General features: G+C 39.7%; 1 protein-coding gene across 2 annotated transcripts in view; it reads left to right on the forward strand.

Annotated features, from left to right (window-relative positions):
• dach2 (dachshund family transcription factor 2) overlaps positions 1 to 21,831 on the forward strand; it is a 321,413-nt gene that overhangs the window by 165,842 nt on the left and 133,740 nt on the right. The window contains exons 2-3 of one of the 2 annotated variants that reach the window (XM_062964038.1): positions 3,487 to 3,602; positions 17,687 to 17,758. In XM_062964038.1, the coding sequence (XP_062820108.1) occupies positions 3,487 to 3,602; positions 17,687 to 17,758 (188 nt within the window). The remainder of the gene's footprint in view (positions 1 to 3,486; positions 3,603 to 17,686; positions 17,759 to 21,831) is intronic. The other variant, XM_062964039.1, reaches the window with a different exon arrangement.

A 21,831-nucleotide genomic window follows, 5' to 3' on the forward strand; every position in this document is an offset into this window, starting at 1 on the left:
GGCAAGCACAGCTCAACACACACAGAGATACCCTGTTTCCCCTAAAATAAGACATCCCCAGAAAATAAGACCTAGTAGAGGTTTTGCTGAATTGCTAAATATAAGGCCTCCCCTGAAAGTAAGACCTAGCAAAGTTTTTGTTTGGAAGAATGCCCGCCGAACAGAACACCAGAGCATGCAGGATCGGTAAATGTACATACCATAGAGTGTTGTACATGGAAATATTGGTAGTAATTAGAAATTCTTGATAGAATTCATAGTTTGTCTGGTTATGCTGGTTTGTGATGACAACTACTGCACTGTATATAATCTTCATTTTTTTGTTCAACAATAAATGTGAATTTTTCTTCATGGAAAAATAAGACATCTCCTGAAAATAAGACCTAGCGCATCTTTGGGAGGAAAAATTAATATAAGACACTGTCCTATTTTCAGGGAAACACGGTAAGAAGCACATTCCTCAGTTCGAAGGAAGTTCCGACCTCCAAAGCCAGAAATCATGCCTGATAGGTCATAGCAGACTGTCAGTCAAAACTAGCCTGCTGTTAACTGTTTCATTACTGAAACACACACTCTTGCAAAACCAGCAGAAACACTTGATTTACATTTCATACACATACAACCATAATCCAACAATCTCTTGGTGGCCAGGTCCAAAATTGGTCATATAAATAGAGAGATGTTCTGGTGTGAGGCGCTTGGCACAAGAGCAGTTCCCCAGAACTTGAGTTCTATCATTCAATGCAATCTCTTTATCTGCACAGCACACATTTCTATATTATGTCATGCTCTATTGTGTTGTAGAGGGTTCCCCAGAGAAAGGGGTTTATGGGGGGAAAAGGAAGGAATTGCAGAACCTGTGGATTCAATCTGGAGAAAGAGGAAAAGGTCTGTAGGTATGAAATTGTAAACTCAGGAATGATGTCATGCTGTGTGTGCAAGCACTAGACAAATGTACAATAGAGCAAATAATATGTGCACATTTTGTGGAAGCATGAATGCCATAATGGCACCTCTGTGCAATGATACCAGAATTTTTTGTCGCTTGAACATTAAGTTTGTCTCCGTTTGATGAACAGCTTTGCTTCTGCAAACTTGATGGAGTGAAGTTTAAGTTCCATTGCATGGCGAGAAAGGGGAAAATCATGTTGTGGAGGAGGAATTATTCTTGCTATGAACTTCTCATTTGCTGGTGCTGCTTGGATGCCTGGCAGAAAGTTTGTTGTGGGTTCTGTTATTTTTCTGGGCAAAAGGGTTTTGTTTTTTTTAATCAGGGAGAAAATAGTCAGCCAATGTGAATTTTAAATGCATCTTATACACTTGGACGGTTTTGGATTTCTGAATAAGGGATACCCAACCTGTATTGTATAAGGTTGGAAAATATGAGACTCTTCCTTTGGCTTTAATAATTGTGTGAAAGAGAGACGTTCAGCTGGTTACCTAGTTGCATGGCGAGCAATTTCTGCTAAAATCTCCTCTTTTAAACAACTAGCTGTCTCCACTTTTCAATATCATGCAATACAGGTTGCATATCCCTAATCTGGGTTGCTGTGAGTTTTCTGGCATGTATTGTCATGTTCCAGAAGCATTCTCTTCTGATGTTTCACCCACATCTATGGCAGGCATCCTCAGAGGTTGTGTGGTCTGTTGGAAACTAGACAAGTGGGGTTTATATATCTGTGGAAGGTTCAGGATGGGGGAAAGAACTCTTGTCTGTTTTATATTATCTGTGGAATGTGGAATACACCTCCCAAAAAGGATTTCCCCAGGCAGGAAGCAGCCAGGCTTTGAAGCTGCAAGGCTATTCAATACTAATCAAGCTGACCAATTGCACCATTCTCACTTGCCTCCAACAGACATGTGTTCTTTCTCCCACCCTGAACATTCCACAGATATATAAACACCACTTGCCTAGTTTCCAACAGATTTCATGGATGTGGGCGAAACGTCAGGAGAGAATGCTTCTGGGACATGGCCACACTGCCCAGAAATCTCACAGCAACCCAGATTAGGGATATGCAACCTATATTGCATGATATTAACATTCAGAAATGCCAATCAACCTTTGAAAAAGGGAAGCCAAGACCAAGAAGTGAAAACTTGTTGTTGAGAATGAATCATTCTTCTAAAAGGTCCTGGGTGCATAGGTTCCATGTGTTCAATGTGTCACAGGACAATCCCTCAAGAGCAGTACATGTTTCATTCAGTTGTGTGATGATGACCTTGGAAAGTATAGCATTTTAGCCTCTGAAATAATTCCTAGAAATAAATTGAGGACTAGATTTAGTCCTGTTTCAAAGAAAAAGGTGTTGGCATTGACTTCCATCACGCAGATAAGGCTGCATGTAGGAACTTCGTACCAACATTTTCATGCACCAAGGGCTGTCAAGAAGCAGTAATAAAACCTGTGGACCTTTCACACAGTTATACAGTTATCACCACCATCTTCTTGCCATGGTCTCATCTGATGGAATGCTGAGTTTTGTCATTCTGTTTTGTGTTAATGTGGGATTTGTATATTGATGGTGTTTAAATGCAATTTGTGCCATGCTTATATTGCAACTGATTGCATCATCCAGAATGTACTATAGTGTGGAAAGAGTTAATTGCCAAGAAGCTGTGATGACCTTGATGTGTGGCTGGAACTAGGGAGTATCCAGACACAAGTGTTTGTACGTAACGATTGCATCAATTCAGTTCAGTTGAGTTCTGTCTGCCTAGAGTTCGAGTCAAGTTCTGTTGGAGAAGAGAACAGTCCTGTGTTCATCTGTCATCTGCAAGTCTGTTTGTGTTTATTATTGCTGCATACAGTAAAACTTTGTAAATAGTTTTACCAACGTCTCTGAGTGTCTCTTCATTCTGCGCTCCCCTGCTTCCATCCAACTACTGCTGCGCTACAAATACTCTGACATTTTGTGCCTTCAAGTCATTTCTGACCCATGGTTTTCTTGGCAAGATTTGTTCAGAGCAGTGGTTGTGGGCCCACAACTCCCAGAAATCCCAGCAAGTTTACCAGCTGTTAGGATTTCTGGGAGTTGAAGGCCAAAACATCTGGGGACCCACAGGTTGAGAATCACTGGTTCAGAGGAAGTTTGCCTTTCTTTCCACTGAAGCTTCCTTGCCCAAGATCACCCATTGGGTTTCCATTGAAATCCTGGTCTCCAAAGTTGACATCCAATGCTGAAACCGCTACAACACACTCGTTCTCTTTCTGATGTTCAAATCCTGAAAGAGCTCCATAGGAGATTGCCATGACACTTGATGTGAAACCATAGCGCTATAACAGTGTGTTGCGAGAGATCTCCCGGATCTTCAGATAATCGGATAATTTCCAAGAAGCGAAAGAGTTAAGCTTCTCCTAGCAGGCTTTGAATCCAGCCAAGGCCTTCCCTCTTCAGGTCTTAAAAATCAATGCAAAGTGCATTACTATGCAAATCCTTTTGACAAAAGAGCACTTAAAGTTTATTTTCACTTTTGTTTCAACAGTTCAAGACCGGGGAGACCTCCCAAGCGCTCTCTGGGGGTTGCGATACAAGAGAACACGCGCCTCCTGCCCCACGGAGTGCCGGGCCTCTTATCGCCAGGACTTATCTCCCCAACAGGTAATAAAATCTGTCGGATGATCGGCTCCGTCTCTTCCTACTGCACAGCGGTTGAAATAAACTAATATTGATCCAACTGCCTTGTCCTTCAGGGCTTTTCATGCTTTACCAGAGGTTACGTTATTGGATTTTTTAGCATTCATGAAAAAAAAAGCCCATGTGGTGTTGCTCTGCTGACTAAAACCTAATGGATTTGTGATTTAGTTCTTCATTAATTGTAATTTCCTTAAAGGGAAAGTGCCATTAGATACTCGCTTAGATGATATGGGGGAAGTGTTTATCTCAGAGGGCTTCGCAGGCTACATGGATGCTCTCTCTTAAGTGCTTTGAACAAGGAGGAATGGTCTCCCCTTCTTCCAGCCCTCTTGCTTCCTCAAAATACAGAGTCATTCTATCCAAATAAAAGATCAGGAGGTTTGCAGTTTAGATTAAGTTCAGTTTCAGATGAATTCAAAGCACCAGGGAAGTTTGCATCATCAGTATGAGCGCAATGGAGGATGGGATGGACGTGTAAGAGGCCAGAGATTGAAGATCTTGGATTCTTAATGGTCTCGTCTTGATTATGGGTTTAACTCCCTTACCATCAGTATTATTTAATGGAACTGATGGAAGTTCAATTTATTTATTTAATACATGCCTCACCTTTCTCCTAGAGTAAGACCCAAGGCAGTTTGCAAAAGGAACCCAACAATAACATGACAAAATACTTTAAATCAGCATGTTAAAAACAGTGTACTGCCTTTACCCAAAAATGCTTAAGTCCAGAAATGTTTTCCATTTTGGACTTTTTTGGATTTTGGAATACTTGTATTTGTATATACATACATAATGTGAGGAGCCCTGGTGGTGAAGTGTGTTGAACTTGCAGACCGAAAGGTCCCAAGTTCAAATCCCAGGAGCGGAGTGAGCGCCCGCTGTTAGCTCCAGCTTATGCCAACCTAGCAGTTCGAAAATATGCCAATGTGAGTAGATCAATAGGTATTGCTCCGGAAGGTAACGGCGCTCCATGCAGTCATGCCGGCCACATGACCTTGGAGGTGTCTATGGACAACACCGGCTCTTTGGCTTAGAAATGGAGATGAGCACCAACCCCCAGAGTCAGACATGACTGGACTTAACATCAGGGGAAAACCTTTACCTTTACCTTTTTACATAATGTGATATCTTGGAGATGGGACCCAAGTGTAAATATGAAATTAATTTATGCTGCATATATACTATATGCACATTGCCTAATTTTGTGAACAAGGCAAAGTTTGTGTACATTGAAACTATTAGATTAATACCTTTTATCTAGTAAGCTCGGTCCTCTAGTGCAATGGTTCTCAAACTGTGGGTCCCTGGGTGTTTGGGCCTACAACGCCCAGAAATCCCAGCCAGTTTACCAGCTGTTAGGATTTCTGGGAGTTGATGGCCAAAACATCTGGGGACACACATGTTGAGAACCACTGTGCTAGTGCAACTCTGTGGTCCAACTGCTGCCAGAGGTTGACTGTCGTGTTGAGTTGGAGGACTTAGAGATTCAGGAGAACATTTCTAGGCATTTGTAGGTTCTCCAGTATGGGAGGCCTGGAGGATCAAATTTTGGGAAAGAGCCCAAAAAGAAGATTTAAATAGCTAGGGCTCTTTCATTCACTTTTCAATTTAATTGCAACTCCACTGACCATTCTTGATACTAGTGGGTCTGTGCTTCTCCCTATCTCTTCCATGTTTCATTCATGGAAGAGGAACCTCCCATCTTGACAAGAAGTCCCTCAAGCCCTTATTGCCAAACTATAAAACCACTTTGTTAGACTAGATAAGAAGTACGTAGATGCCTCTTCGGAATAGCTGCTTTGCTATCTGTCCCAAGAATAGGAACAGTTATTGGTGATAATTCTGTAATGAATTACTCTGATGTATACAGCTAATAAATGAATAAGATTAAATCAATGAGCAGCGCAAGTGTTGCCCAACCTCACAGAGTCCAGCATTGTGATTTCCTGCATTTGCTGCCCTGCCTTTCCCCCGCGGTGAGAGGATTGTTGCGACCGCCACACTGTCACCGTGATAAATGGTAGATCCCAAAGTTCCCTGGCGTTCCATCTGGTGTGCCCTCAGACAAATATCCACATGTGACGAACGTTTGTCTGTGAGTGCATATGCACACATACATATATGCAGATCACATGTTTGTGAGCAGTGCCTTGCACAGGTTGCTGAATAACCCACATGTTGGCTTTGTGGCTTATTTAAAACATCCTCTGATGAAAACAAAATGTGTAAGCTGGATTTATAAGTGTATTTTTTACATAAACTAAAGCTAAAGGGCAAAATTTGGTTTGTAGGACTACATTTTCTTTTTCAATATTCAATTATTTTCTGGGGTCATGGAAACAAAGCTTTTCCCAAGCTTTTGATATCTCACCTCTTGCTGTCCTATGCTGTTCCCCCATCCTGCTTTGTTCTGATTTTTTCACAATCATCTAGCCTTTCTTTAGACCACAGGTTCCCAACCTTTGGTTTTCCAGCAGCTTAGGACTTCATCCAGCCTGGCCAACTCACAGGAATTCTGGGAGCTGAAGTCTAAAACACCTGGAGGATTCAAGGCTGGGCTTTGGATAATATGTCTGCAGGTGTGGTTGGTTCATTTTACCTAATTCTAATTTAGTGTCTGGCCCTTGAGATTGTTGGACAAGGATAATCATGACAAAGATCATGATGAAGATCATGATGAAGATCATGATGATCATGACGAAAATCATGATGACAATCATGATGATGATTATGATGACAGTGATGGTGATCATGATGATCATGATGACAGTGATGGTGATCATGATGATCATGATGATAATCATGATGATGATCATGATGATGATCATGATGATCATGATGACAATGGTCATGATCATGATGACAGTGATGGTGATCATGATGATCATGATGACAATCATGATGATCATGCTGACGATCATGATGATGATCATGATGACAGTGATGGTGATCATGATGATCATGATGACAATCATGATGATGATCATGATGACAGTGATGGTGATCATGATGATCATGATGACGATCATGATGATCATGATGACAATGGTCATGATCATGATGACAGTGATCATGATGATGACGACAATGATCACGATGATCATGATGATCATGAGCATGATGATGATCAGAACGATGATCATGTACACTGGGGAGAGGTCATGCCTTATCCACTGAACCTGACATATACAAACACATAGAGATTTGACAATATATGCAATAGTTGCTTCACCAAATAGCTAGTTAGTGTGGTTCTTCTTCTTTGAATAGGTCTGAAGATGGTGTCAATTGGACCTTTAAAAAAACAGTGGGCAGGAGAGAAGATGATGGAGTTTGTAACAGTAAGCAATATCAGAAGTTAAGGACATCACAATCTCAAAATCTAGGGCTATCCACCAAAATGAGTAGACAGGAGAATCAGGACTGGACAGACAGATTAGTTTTTTCCTCTGGACTTGCCTTTCCCCATTTTTCCTTGTGCAACTCCTTGTTCCACTGCAGATCACTATTAGATCCTACTAGATCCTGGTCTTCAGCAGAATATTTTTCTGGCCCCTTCTTCACTGCCAGATAATCTAGGTTCTCACAGCAGAAAATCCACATTATCTGATCTGAACTGGGTTATCTTCTTAGCCTTCTCTGCTAAAGAGAGCCGGTGTCTCACCAAACTACAACTCCCATGATTGCATAGCATTGAGCCATGGCAGTTAATGTCATGTCAAACTGTATTAGTTCTACAGTATAGATCAGGTATGGGCAAACTTTGGCTCTCCAGGTGTTTTGAACTTAAACTCCCGCCATTCCTAGCAGCCTACTGGCTGTTAGGAATGGTGGGAGTTGCAGTCCAAAACACTAGGAGGGCTGAAGTTTGCACATGCCTGGTATAGATGCTCACCTATTTATTTATTTATTTATTTATTTATTTATTTATGTATTTACAGTATTTATATTCCACCCTTCTTACCCCTAAGGGGACTCGGGGAGAATCACAGTGCACATATACATGGCAAACATTCAATGCCATTAGACATACGACATCTATAGATAGACACAGAAGCTTCTGGCTTCATGAGGGTATGCTCGATTCCAGCCACAGGGGGAGCGGCTGCTTCACTGTCCACTTGTGACACCAAGTCCTTGATGGAGTACTTCCTCATTCTTCTGCACTCTGCTGGAGGTTTTATGGTGTTGTAAATTAGTTAAATTAGCCACCCCACATAAAGCAGTACCTAAATTTCCTACCCAACAGATACAACTGTCTTTCAGGCTGCATAGGTCAACAGCGAGCTAGACTATGAATGGTTGGGAGCTTACTCCAACCCGGGCTGACTTTGAACTCATGACTTTTAGGTCAGTAGTGATTTATTGCAGTTGGCTACTAACCAGCTGTGCCACAGCCCGGTCCTGCCACACCTAGTCCTTTGCCTCAGATTTGCCCTGCAGAATTATAGCAATTTGACACCACTTTAATTGCCATGGGTTCAAACTATGGAATCTTAAGATTTGCAATTCATTGTGGCATCAAAGCCCCCTGACAGAGGATTGTAAACATCTCTCAAAACTATGACTCCCAGCATTCCATAGCATTGAACCATGGCATTTAATATGGTGTCAAACGCTATAATTGACAATTTGTGGATATAACCTAAGACACCTTGCGCTTGCATTACTACAGGATGGGAGGATGTTGGAGCTGGGCAGAGAAAACACTGCTTAGTACAAAGCCTGGCCATTACAGAAGCATTTTGTATTATGGAAGGACATAAGGAAATTATGGGTTACTCAATTTTTAATGCGTGATGATTTCACGGCGGTTGTAAGCCTGCTGTTCTGCAGTATGTTACTGCCCCGGAGTTTGGGTTCCTGTGAAAGGATTGCCTTGGTCTCTCCACTGGAACATAAAAGAGAGTCATGTATTATAATAAAAATCTTAAGTGGTAACGGCAGCTCTTTGAATGACTTGACGGATCGCGGTGGGTCCTTTCGCCTGCACCTCCAGGAGGAGAAATAATGTAGGGCAGTTATTTGCTTTTGACGCACGGGAAAACAAGCCATCATGCTCTTTAAGATGTACAGAATCCCAAATTAGATAAATATTTGCTTTAACGGGCGCAGCGTTTAATGCTACGTTGCTATAATTTGCTGCCGTTTTGACAGGCTGCAAATAAGAAGTTGGTCTGGCGCTTCATAAAGATGTAATAAATTAGATGAGAATTACTTCCCCGGAAAATAATTATTCTATGTATTTATGAATTCTGAAGGGACTTGTACTTTGTATAAAAGGCATTTATTTCTTCCGTCAGGCTCAAGTAACCAGAAGGTGTTTGGGTGGAGAGCGGGGGAGACGTAGTTTAGATCAGCCATAGATCTTTTTGGTATCTCATAAATTAACTCTGAAACTTTGTTCAAGGAATTGGATTTGTGGAGATAAGGATGATAGGAACCTTGGTTTACTCAAAGGAGGTCTCCATTTAGATGTTATTTTTTCTAATTTATGCCCTTTACAAATATTCATAGTGAAGTACAAAAGTATAATATTAGCAGAATAAATGCAAGATTAAAATAGCATTTAATAATTTTAATAAACAAACATTTACATTGGGTTGCTGTGAGTTTTCCGGGCTATAAGGCCATGTTCCAGAAGCATTCCCTCCTGGTGTTTCCTCCACATCTATGGCAGGCACCTATGGTTCAGGGTGGGAGAAAGAACTCATGCCCATTTGAAACGTGTGAATGTTGCAATTGGCCAGCTCGATTAGCATTGAATAGCCTCGCATCTTCAAAGCCTGGCTGCTTCCTGCCTGGGAGAATCACACTTGCGTCAAACTGACAAGAGTTCTTTCTCCCACCCTGGACATTATTCCACAGATATATAAACCCCACTTGCCTAGTTTCCAACAGACCTCACAACCACTGAGGATGCCTTCCATAGATGTGGGTGAAACATCAGGAGATAATGCTTCTGGAACATGGCCACACAGCACTCCAGGGTGGGAGAGAGAACTCTTGTCTTTTGAGGCAGGTGTGAATGTTTCAATTGGCCACCATGATTAGCATTGAATAACCTTGCAGCTTCAAAGCCTGGCTGCTTCCTGCCTGGGGGACTCTTTCGTTGGAAGGTGTTAGCTGACCCTGATTGTTTCCTGCTACCAGTATTTAAAAAATCTTTAAAATCTGGACAGTAAATAAAGAACTACACTAAGAAAACAGGGGGAATTCCCGAGAGGAAACAATCAGGGCCAGCTAATTTTTTTCTGAGCAAAATAAAATAGGGTTTTAAAAAGCTAATGATATAGCTTGCAATGTATGTTTTCTAGTCCATGACAGAAAGGATTGCTATTGTTTTCTTAAAAAAACGATTAATTCAAAAAAGTGTGTGTGTGTGTGTGTGTGTATATATATATATATATATATATATATATATATATATATATATATCCTATGAAATGACCTTACAAACAATAATGGAAATACAGTTCTGAGAACTGGACTTGGCAAGAATAGCTTCCCTCTAAAAGGAAACTTTAATAACTTTTCTGGAGTTCTTTCACATGTCGAAAGAGTATTTCGGCACAGGCTGATTGAATTAGGTAAGGTCACCTTTTCATTTTATTAAGCAGATTAGCCAGATCAGGGACTTTGATTCCAAGAACGGGACTAAAACTATACAGGAATGTGCATCAAATAGGAAACGGTTTGAATCCGTCTTTAAGTAAGTTATTCTGTGTTTAGTTTTCCTATGTCAAGAGCTACTTGAGAAACTGCAAGTTGCTTCTGGTGTGAGAGAATTGGCCGTCTGCAAGGACGTTGCCCAGGGAATGCCTGGATGTTTTGATGTTTTACCATCCTTGTGGGAGGCTTCTCTTATCTCTCCGCACAGGGAGCTGGAGCTGACAGAGGGAGCTCACCCTGCTCTCCCTGGATTCGAACCGCCGCCCTATTGGTCAGCAGTTCTGCCAGCACAAGGGTTTAACCCGTTGCACCAGCGGAGGCTCCTAGTTACTCCGCTAACTCATTGGAGATCCAATTTTAAGCATTTTTTACTTGACATACATTTAGTAGCAACACTAAAAGTTATCCATTTTAATTTTCCATTATTTATAAACATCCGAAAAGTATTTTTTTCCCCAAATGCCTAAAGTAAGTGAATTGACGTATTTGTCTGGGGAAAGGAAATTCAATAAAGTACACTTAGTGTTGTCAGAATGTTATATTCAAACAAATTCAGAGCTTTACTTGAGTAGTGTTATTGGTGAATTTGTGTGTAGTTTGAAGCATGACAGCTCAATGGCATACAATCCCCCTAAGTCGTAAAGCACAATTGGATTTAAGATACCAAAAATACATGAACTAATTTTAGCCTGCTAGAAGTGCTGTGCACATCAAATATGTATTTTTCAGAGATAGGGGTTTTTTTCATCATGTCAGTACTTGAGAACGTACTGCAAGTTGCTTCTGGTGTGAGAGAATTGGCCATATACAGAGACATTGCCCAGGGCATGCCCCGATGTGTTACTTGGGAGGCTTATCTCATGTCCCTGCAAGCTAGAGCTGACAGATGGGAGCTCACCCTGTCTTGCAGATTTGAACCGGCAACCTTCAAGTCAGCAGCCCAACCTGCAGGTCAGCCGATACAAGAGTTTAACCCATTGCACCACCGCAGCTCCTTTCAGAGATAGTTGTTAGAACAGAAATAGATTATTGTTTCCATTTAGGAGATATGATCAAATATTTAATTGCACACAATTTTGCACATGACACATGTTGATTGTCTAGTTATCTCCTTTTGAATTTCTCCATAAATTATCATTAAGATGCCTAACATTCCCCAGGGCACATATTGGCCATGGGTTTGCATCCTGGTGTTTACAAGTTTTGATGCATTCCTTGCAATGGCATTATGAAACCTATAAATCCGGTGAAAGTCTGTTGGTTACACTCTAGGAAACTCTTTTGCAAAGCATAATGCACTAGCACGAATTGTGTACAATTCTATCTTATATTTGAACACCCTTAAGTGTTACAGAGAACTTACTTGGAGAAGAAAAAAATATATAGCAATACCACTATATTTTCTACATAGAAACCAAATTTGAGTTTTCTGCGCAGAAAATGGATTTTGTTTTTACAAAAATGTATTTTTCCCCACGGATTAATCCTTACACAAATAATTGAAGATGAGGAGAGAATTGCACAGAATTCTTTCTCATCTGTTATTCATCTAGTAAGAAAATGAATTTTCTCCCACAATAAGCAGAAACTACTAGTTACATGTATTCAATCATGCAAGTGCACAACAGACAACACAATGATTTGAGAATTTACATTGTGTTCTTCTATCCCAGCTATTCAGTTTGATTTGTATAACTGTATATACTTCAGTATAAGCCTAGTTTTTCAGCCCTTTTTTAAAACTAAAAAAAACCCTCCTTGGCTTATACTCGGGTGAGGGTCCTTATGAGTTTATATTCAGGTTGGCTTATACTCAAGTATATATGGTACAGTAGAGTCTCACTTATCCAAGCCTCACTTATCCAAGCCTCTGGATAATCCAAGCTATTTTTGTAGTCAATGTTTTCAATATATTGTGATATTATGGTGCTAAATTCATAAATACAGTAATTACAACATAACATTACTGCGTATTGAACTACTTTTTCTGTCAAATTTGTTGTATAACATGAAGTTTTGGTGCTTAATTTGTAAAATCATAACCTAATTTGATGTTTAATAGGCTTTTCCTTAATCCCTCCTTATTATCCAAGATATTAGCTTATCCAAGCTTCTGCCGGCCCATTTAGCTTGGATAAGTGAAACTCTACTGTATATTTATTATTTTTCTCTATTATTATTGGTATTGTTACATTTATTATTTTACTCTATTCATTATTATTATTACATTTATTATTTTACTCTATTATTGTTGTTACTTTTACATTTATTTTAATCTATTTTTATTATTAATAATACATTTATTATTTTACTCTGTTTATTATTACATGTATTATTTTACTGCATTTATTATTATTATTTTTATTACATTTATTATTTCAACTCTATTATTATTAAAAGGATACATAAGCACATTTATATTGAAGAAGAGGAGAATAGTGATTTAATCAGAGTGGAACAGTCATATCTTAAATTACAGTTTGATGTAAAGATTCAAAAACATTTAAACTACTGAGGCTTCAATTAATGTAATTTTATTGGTATCTCGGCTTATACTGGAGTCAATGTTTTCCCATTTTTTTGTGGTAAAATTAGGTGCCTTGGCTTATATTTGAGTCGGCTTATACTCGAGTATATACGGTATATACTGTATTTGTGTTTCTGGCTAATTTTAGGAAATGACAGGCTGGCCAACAATATCTGCTGCTTCTGCAGAAGAATAAGACAGTTGTTGGGTGCCTTCAAGCCAGGTTTAACTTATGGTGACTGTAAAACATACTAATCCCCATCATGAGATTCCTTGGCAAGATTTGTTCAGAGAAGCATTGCCTTTGCTTTCATCTGAGACAGAGAATGTGTGACTTGTCCAAAGTTACCCAGTAGGCTATGGAGCTGAGGTGGTGCAATAGGTTAAACCCTTGTGCCGGCTGAACTGCTGACCTGAAGGTTGGGTTGCTGACCTGAAGGTGGCTATTCAAATCTGCGAGACGAGGTGAGCTCCCATCTCTCAGCTCTAGCTTGCGGGGACATGAGAGAAGTCTCCCAGGAGGATGGTGACACATCTGGGTGTGCCCCGGGCAACGTCTCTGTAGACGGCCAATTCTCTCACACCTAAAGCGACTTGCAGTATGTTCTCAAGTCGCTTCTGACACGATGAAATCCCAGTAGGCAGAATTATCCAATGGTCTGTTGTATCACTTTTTTATTTTAGGAATAAATTATAATATGCAGGCAGTGAGTCAGAGCATTTCTACAAATATATAGACTAGGATGTCTTAATGAAAATACCAATGTTGAATCCATCCTGTTCTAATTATACTATCTATTGTTCCAGAGGTCATCAATTAAACAGTCTAGCTCCCTGCTTTTCCAGTAAAGCACTCCAGTAAGCTAGCCCAGAGATCTCCATGCTTATTCAGATATTCCCAGGGATATAACAATTTCTCCATAAATATGCTCAGTTAGTTTTCTATTTTGCACAAGGTCCAGAATCCCTTGAAATATACCTGAATTATCTGCTTATTTTCACTGTTTCACAACCTGTTCACAAGCCACCAGCAATTGTGAACTCTAGTTCTTATTTTCTTCATCATGACTTTTTTTTAACATAAACGAGTGGTGAAAATTAAAATTTATAATAGTCAAATTTGAAACCCCCACGTTGAAATAGTCTTTCCTTCTAAAAACCTTTTGAAGGGCTCCCAGTCCTTTGATTTGATTTTCTATACAATCAAATGTTCTCACTCTTTTGATGTTAATTTACTCTATCATATAAGGTAAAACTTCAATTAAAATAGATATATACTGGCTGTCAATAAGATGGTGCCTCTTTCCATGTCCATCCATGCAAGCCCTCTGGTCTAGCAGGCAAACATTGCTTGTCCACCTACAGTGCCATCCACCACAGATGAGGTTGCAGGTTGTTTAGAGGGAAGGACAAGTTGTGTCCTCCAACTCTGTCCTCCAACATAAGGGAACAGAGAAGATATACAGGTGGAAATGTTGAGAGATTCCTCCATGTAACTGTATTTGAAGGGTGTTCCCCTAGAATCCGTAAATGGCCATCCTTTGCCAGCCTCGTTCCCTTCTCTAGGGTGAATATACCCAGTGTGAGCCCCACTGGCATCCTTAATCTGTGAAATAACTTTTGGGATTTTTAGAGTGCTTAGTATTGTGAGGACAAAGGCTAGATTAGACAGTTGTGAACACTATATATTTATTTATTTTTATTTATTTATTGGACTTGTACTACTCCCAATTTGGCTCGGAGCGGTTTACAGAAATAGATTAAAACAATACAATTGGCTTTAAGTAACAATAAGAACAGAACATAGCCCCAAGTTTTTCACCCATCGAAAGCTTGTCAGACGAGAAAGGTTTTACAGGCTTTCCGAAAGGCAAGTAGGTCTCGGATAGTTCGAATTTCAACTGGCAAGGCATTCCATAAATAAGGGGCTACAATCGAGAAGGCTCTTTGCCTAGTAGAAGACAAATGATAGGTCCGGATGTTAGGGACTTCAAGCAAATTTTGGTCTTTAGACCGAAATAATCTCTGGGATTGGTAGGGGGATAAGCCGGCCCTCAGGTACGCCGGCCCCAAACCATGTAAGGCCTTAAAAGTTAGTACCAGAGTCCCTGGTGGCGCAGTGGATTAAACTCTTGTGCCAGCAGGACTGATGACTTGAAGGTTAGGTTGCTGACTGAAGGTTGCCAGTTTGAATCCAACCCGGGGAGAGCGCGGATGAGCTCCAGCTCCATGCGGAGACATGAGAGAAGCCTCCCACAAGGATGGTAAAAACATCAAAACATCCGGGTGTTTCCTGGGCAACATCCTTGCAGACTGCCAATTCTCTCACACCAGAAGCAACTTGCAGTTTCTCAAGTTGCTCCTAACATAAAAAAGCTCATAGTATTTCCAGACTCTGAGTGTCTAAAGAACGCTTCGGAGAGCAGTAATAGCAACTGGTTTCTAGACTGGAGGGGAAGAGGTTGTACCTGATCTGAAGGAGAGAGCTGCATCATTACTACCTCAGCGGTTCTGTGCACATATGAAGCAAATGTCTCTTTTCCGATGCGTCACTCACTGTCTGCGCTTAGCCAAATGCAATTGGCCTCAGCATTCATGGAGCAGGTGACGAGATGATGCGGAAATCAGGCAGAAAATGTCCTCTTCTGGCTGCTCAAGTGAATCAGTCAAAGGACCCAGTGGCAGACCCACTCTTCGGCGTTGGGCCACCCGACCTGCCGACTCCTATAAGCCAAGCCTTCGGTTAGTGTGAAATTGTTTTTCTTTAATTGCGCGTGGAAATATTCTCTTTCATTTATTATGCTTATTTCAGCTAATCGGGGGAGCAAATGTGAACCAGTCAGCACCTTGGACGTGCTTTAGATGCCTGCCCTTCCTCGGGCAGCTGTGCCGTAATATCAAAGGGCCTGTCGCTGCCAATTTATTAAACGTCCAGCCCAGGGAATGACCTAGATAGAGAAAACGTGGCCTTGATGGAGAATTGGGTCTATTTTGTTGCAAAAGGAGTTGGAAAGGGGAAAGGATAAGACGAAATTAACATAGGAATACAGTAGAGAGACGAAGCTGGAGGAAAGTGCAATTCAGGGAAGGGATGAACTGTATGCAACTACTGTGCCACATACATGTAGTTTACCTGGATAATTTTGCAAATTCTCCAAGTAAACTACATGTATGTGGCACCGTTCCCAGTTGGATCAGAGTAGGTGAAAACTATAAGAGACCAATTTTTGCTTGAAGGTATCACTTGATCAACCTGTCCAACCCATCTGGACATGCACCTGGTTATACAGTAGAGTCTCACTTATCCAACATAAATGGGCTGGCAGAACGTTGGATAAGCGAATATGTTGGATAATAAGGATAGATTAAGGAGAAGCCTATTAAACACCAAATTAGGTTATGATTTTACGAATTAAGCACCCAAACATCATGTTATGCAACAAATTTGACAGAAAAAGTAGTTCAATATGCAGTAATGCTACATAGTAATTATTGTATTTACGAATGTAGCACCAAAATATCACGATGTATTGAAAACATTGACTACAAAATTGTGTTGGATAATCCAGAACGTTGGATAAGCGAATGTTGGATAAGTGAGACTCTATTGTACCTTTTAGGACCACTACTGATGTTATGTGTTTTACTTTTGTCCTGTTTACTCTTAGGAACAACAGCTAAACACTGTTTCACTGCAACAGTTTGTTTTGGATATGGCATGGTTTGTTGTGTTTATAACATTTACAGTGTCATGAATCTGTTAACCCCAGACTGGTAAAGATAGCTGAGATGAATAGATGTGTAAGAAAACAGAAAATTGTAGGTCTTGGGAAGGGCTGATAATGAGTGAAATGTTATTCTCTTCCATAGGAAAAATGCAGCGAGTTGAGATTTCTTTTCAGTACAAAGTAGAGACCCCCTTCCAATAAAATTAGAAGGCATTAATGAGAACTATATGATATTTCCTCCCTCTTTTTACTCCCTAAAGGCTCATTTTGCAGATTACATCCAAATATTGCTCACTTAAAATTGCTTATTATTATAAAATCAATCCCAACAATTGAGCAAACAATAATGTATGTGTTGTTGAAGGCAGTCCTGGCTGGAATTACTGGGTTTCTGTGAGTTTCCCAGGCTGTGTGGCCATGTTCCAGAAGCATTCACTCCTGATGTTACACCCACATTTATGGCAGGCATCTTCAGAGGTTGTGAGGTCTGTTGGAAACTAGGCAAGTCAGGTTTATATATCTGCGGAATAATGTCCAGGGTGGGAGAAAGAACTCTTGTCTGTGGGAGGCAAGTGTGAATATTGCAGCTGGCTATCTTGAGTAGCATTGAATGGCCTTGCAGCTTCAAAGCCTGGCTGCTTCCTGCTTGGGGGAATTCACACTTGCCTCAAACATACAAGAGATCTTTCTCCCACCCTGGACATTATTCCACAGGTATATAAACCCACTTGCCTCGTTTCCAACAGACCTCACAACCTCTGAGGATGCCTGCCATAGATGTTGACAAAACGTCAGGAGTGAATGCTTCTGGAACATGGCCAGACAGCCCAGAAAACTCCCAACAATCCAGTAATGTATCTTCCTTCATCTATATTCTGAAATTATGCAAGAAGGTTATTCCAAGTGATGCTTGGTCATCTAGAATGAATTTTAGGAGAAAGAAGATTCTGCAGCCATTTCTGAATGAAAAGACCTTCCATCTCTTTAGCAATTTCCTGAACTGAAGCACCATCCATCCTGCTTAATGCTCTGTCTATATGAATAGATAACACTAAAACAAAAAACTAAAGTGTTTCCATTCCCTACTGTGTAAATGCTTTTAACAGTGTTTTTCTTTCCAGATATAAGAACTTTGTTTTTCCCCGATGAAAACCACAAAAAGTTTGCAGAGCTCAAGACTCTTCAAATGCAAGGTGTTTACTCCTATTTATATCTTGTGTGGCTTATACAGTTTTCCCTGCAGCATTAATTGTGTTTTGCTTAAACAATGTCCTGTCCCCTTCTTGAATGCCTGTGTTTTATTCTCGCATTATTTTAAAGTCTTGGAGTTGAATCTTGGAGATGTATAGATTTTAAAAGAAGAGAAGAAACAGTGGTGTGAAAAAATATATAAATAAGCATAAGCAAGAGGGAATAGCCCATGCTCTTAGATGTCTATGCAGGAAAACAAACAAGATGAACTTGAACTCCTAACACCACAAAGGAAATATGATACAGATAAATAGGCATCATTGACTCTGCTTGGCTTCCAAGATCAGATCATATCTATAAGTTGACCTCATGTATAAGTTGAAGGCAGGTTTTGGGGCCAAAATTAATGGATTTTCATATGAGAGTATTCACACTGACCCATGGATAAGTTGATCCAAGTTTTTTGGGATTGATTTTTTGATTCAAACTACAGAAAAGGAGATTCCACCTGAACATCAGGAAGAACTTCCTCACTGTGAGAGCTGTTCGACAGTGGAACTCTCTCCCCGGGGCCATGGTGGAGGCTCCTTCCTTGGAGGCTTTTAAGCAGAGGCTGGATGGCCATCTGTCGGGGGTGCTTTGAATGTGATTTCCTGCTTCTTAGCAGGGGGTTGGACTAGATGGCCCATGTGGTCTCTTCCAACTCTACTATTCTATGATTCTATGATTCTAGAGACTCCATGTTTCCAATGTGGGGAGTTGAGAGAGCATGGAGTTAACTAGAAAGCGCATGAGCCCAGAAAAGGGAGGCCACTTTCATGCCAAACACCCCACTCCTCTCAGTGTTCTTTTAACATGACAAGTTATACAAAACATATGAAAGTCTATTTTTTTCTGCATATGAACGTAGCAAGAAATCTGTGAAAAAGTCCATAGCATAAGTATTACTTTCATAGGTAAGTCAATATTTTTGTATGATCAACCGCAAGTAAATTAATGTCCGGTGAGAGGATTTTTGCACATGATCTCACTGAATGAAGTTGGACACTTGTTCTACCTTGAATTTGATGGAGATGATGCAAATCAATTGTGCCTTGAATATTACTGCTGCCCACGTGATACTTGTTCTGTTTCATTACTTAACCTTCTCCAAAAAATGGCATTCGTGGAGAGGGGAGGGCATTAGGATTCTAGAGATGTTCATGTGGAGCATAGCTAAAAAAAAAGTTGTGAAGCACTGGTTTAGATTTACTGTATATATTTGGAGATAAGCTGAGTTTTTCAGTTCTTTTTTTTTGAGCTGAAAAAAACCTCCATCGATAGCCATTGTTTGCAATATATTATATATATTTCTCCCTTATCAGTGTGTTTTCTTTTCCAAAGCCTCCCTCGCTTTTAACCAAGGAAATGCTTTGAAAAGGGAAAGGGGAGGGAGAGAGGCCTTGCAAGTCAGGAATAAAAAAATACGTATATCCATTAATCTTATAAAAATAATCTTATAAAATATTTCATTTTCCCCTGAAATATTTGTTAATCTCTCCTACAGATATAGAGGCATTTCCCCTTGCAAGCCTTTGCAAACCCTATGTACCTAATATATCTGTCTCTATCTATATACTACAGTAGAGTCTCACTTATCCAACATAAACGGGCCGGCAGAACGTTGGATAAGCGAATATGTTGGATAATAAGGAGGGATTAAGGAAAAGCCTATTACACATCAAATTAGGTTATGATTTTACAAATTAAGCACCAAAACATCATGTTTAACAACAAATTTGACAGAAAAAGTAGTTCAATACGCAGTAATGCTATGCAGTAATTACTGTATTTATGAATTTAACACCAAAATATCACAATGTATTGAAAACATTGACTACAAAAATGTGTTGGATAATCCAGAACATTGGATAAGCGAGTGTTGGATAAGTGAGACTCTACTGTATATCTATATATCATATTATTTTGTGTTGACCCTGCTTTTCCACTTACAGAGCTAGCTTACTGTTTTTCTTTGAAATACGGTAAATATTCTAAAACGTTTATCCTACAGATACCTCAATATAATTTTATTGGCATCTAATTTTATTTTGAAATTTACTAATAGCAGCTGCATTTCCCACCCTTGGCTTATACTTGAGTCAATAAGTTTTCTCAATTTTTTTCTGGTAAAATTAGTTTCCTCGGTTTATATTCAGGTCGGCTTATACTTGAGTATATACGGTATACATGAGTATATGTTGTATTTATGCATCTTCATAGCATGCACCAACCTGCTTGCGAAAGAGATTCCCAATTCAGTGCAGTACTAAAACACTCAATGGATTTTCCATTCAATTTGAACTCCATATTCAATTGAATGGGTGTTGTCGTTTCATCTGTGCAGTGTGGCAACCAAAGCTTGGTTTGTGATTGAGACTAAAGACATTTCATAGTGTGAGAGTTAAAAGTTTGAGGGTCTTGTGGATCATGAACATTTGGATAGGCTTTGACAGCGCACGTGGCACAATTACTTTTGAACTCGGCAAACAAAGTTTCTCTTCTGACCCTTGAGATTTTGACTACAAAGAAGCCCAGATGAAGTCTATTCTCGAGACTCCAGATGTTGCCTCATAGTATTTGGGTGAAGTCATCTGTGCACCTGTAACCTAAAATGTTCCTCATGTTGCAACATGAATGCTTTGAATATAACCATAGCCTCTTTCTTAAGCACTTCAAAGCAAGAAAGCAAAGCTAAGATTGGAAACATGGCTTGTATATAATTATCCAGCATTGTGTATATAGACAAGAGATAGAGAAGGGAGGGAATCTTTTGGTAGAATATTTTGGTAAGAAAATTGACCCACAACGCGAATGTGTTCAGTATTGTTCATACAAGCAACTTATAGTGGGAACAAGAAAAGCTATATGTTTCAATTGATGCCTCGTCGTATATTTTTGTCCTTTTTAGCATCGCATGATTCCCATCTCCGTGGGAAAGACAAGAGAAAGGGGAGGAGTAGTTAATTGAAACTATGCAATTAAAAGAGTAATTTGAGAGAAAATACTATTAGTTTGGGCCATTGGTTTATTTTTTTGAAATACTATTTTCGGTCTATTATTTTTGAAATGACTTTTGTATTAAAAACAACAGGCTGTAAAACTGTGTTGGGCGTCAGCACTTTCCATCTCCCGCACATCTTTTGATCATCCCTGGGGAGAAGGATGCCATTGCATGAATTAAAAGGAAAACAAAAATTAATTGGAACTGCAGATTTTTATTTATATATATATATATATATATATATATATATATATATATATATATATATATATACACACTGTTTATGTTTTTGTGTGTTTCAATAAATTTGATTATAATTGTCTTTTACCGTACAGTACCGCCTGTTAGATTTAGGAGCTTCTCCAGCAAAATTACATTACTGGTGGAGAGAAAGGAATACATAATTATATTTAATGAATAATAATTTTTTTAACTTTCTTCATTATCATTATTGCTTGCACAAACCAAGATGAAGGGGGTAAGGAAAATCTAACTTAGATAGGGTTGCATTGTGGATAAGGAAACAAACTTGGGATCACCTTTGAGTCGTTGTGAAGTTAGATTGGAAGCCTATTTGCAGTCACTGCACATTAAAACATTTTAAAACCTGGGACTGAACAACAGTCAAGCAATGCCTTCTCTGTGAGTTTTTTGGGCTGCCTGGCCATATTCCAGAAGCATGCTCTCCTGACGTTTCGCCCACATCTATGGCAGGCAGCCTCAGAGGTTGTGAGGTCTGTTGGAAACTGGGCAAGTGGGGTTTATATATCTGTGGAATAATGTCCAGGGTGGGAGGAGGAACTCTTGTCTGTTTGAGGCAAGTGTGAATGTTGCAATTGGCCAGCTTGATTAGCATAGAATATCCTTGCAACTTCAAAGCCTGGCTGTTCTTGCCTGGGGGAATCCTTTGTTGGGAGGTGCTAGCTGACTGTTTCCTGTCTGGAATTCTTTTGTTTTCTGAGTGTTGTTCTTTATTTACTGTCCTGCTTTTAGAGTTTTTTAAAATACTGGTAGCCAGATTTTGTTCAATTT

Source organism: Anolis carolinensis, unplaced genomic scaffold, assembly GCF_035594765.1.
Source record: "Anolis carolinensis isolate JA03-04 unplaced genomic scaffold, rAnoCar3.1.pri scaffold_12, whole genome shotgun sequence".
In the NCBI taxonomy this organism is placed as follows: domain Eukaryota; kingdom Metazoa; phylum Chordata; class Lepidosauria; order Squamata; family Dactyloidae; genus Anolis; species Anolis carolinensis.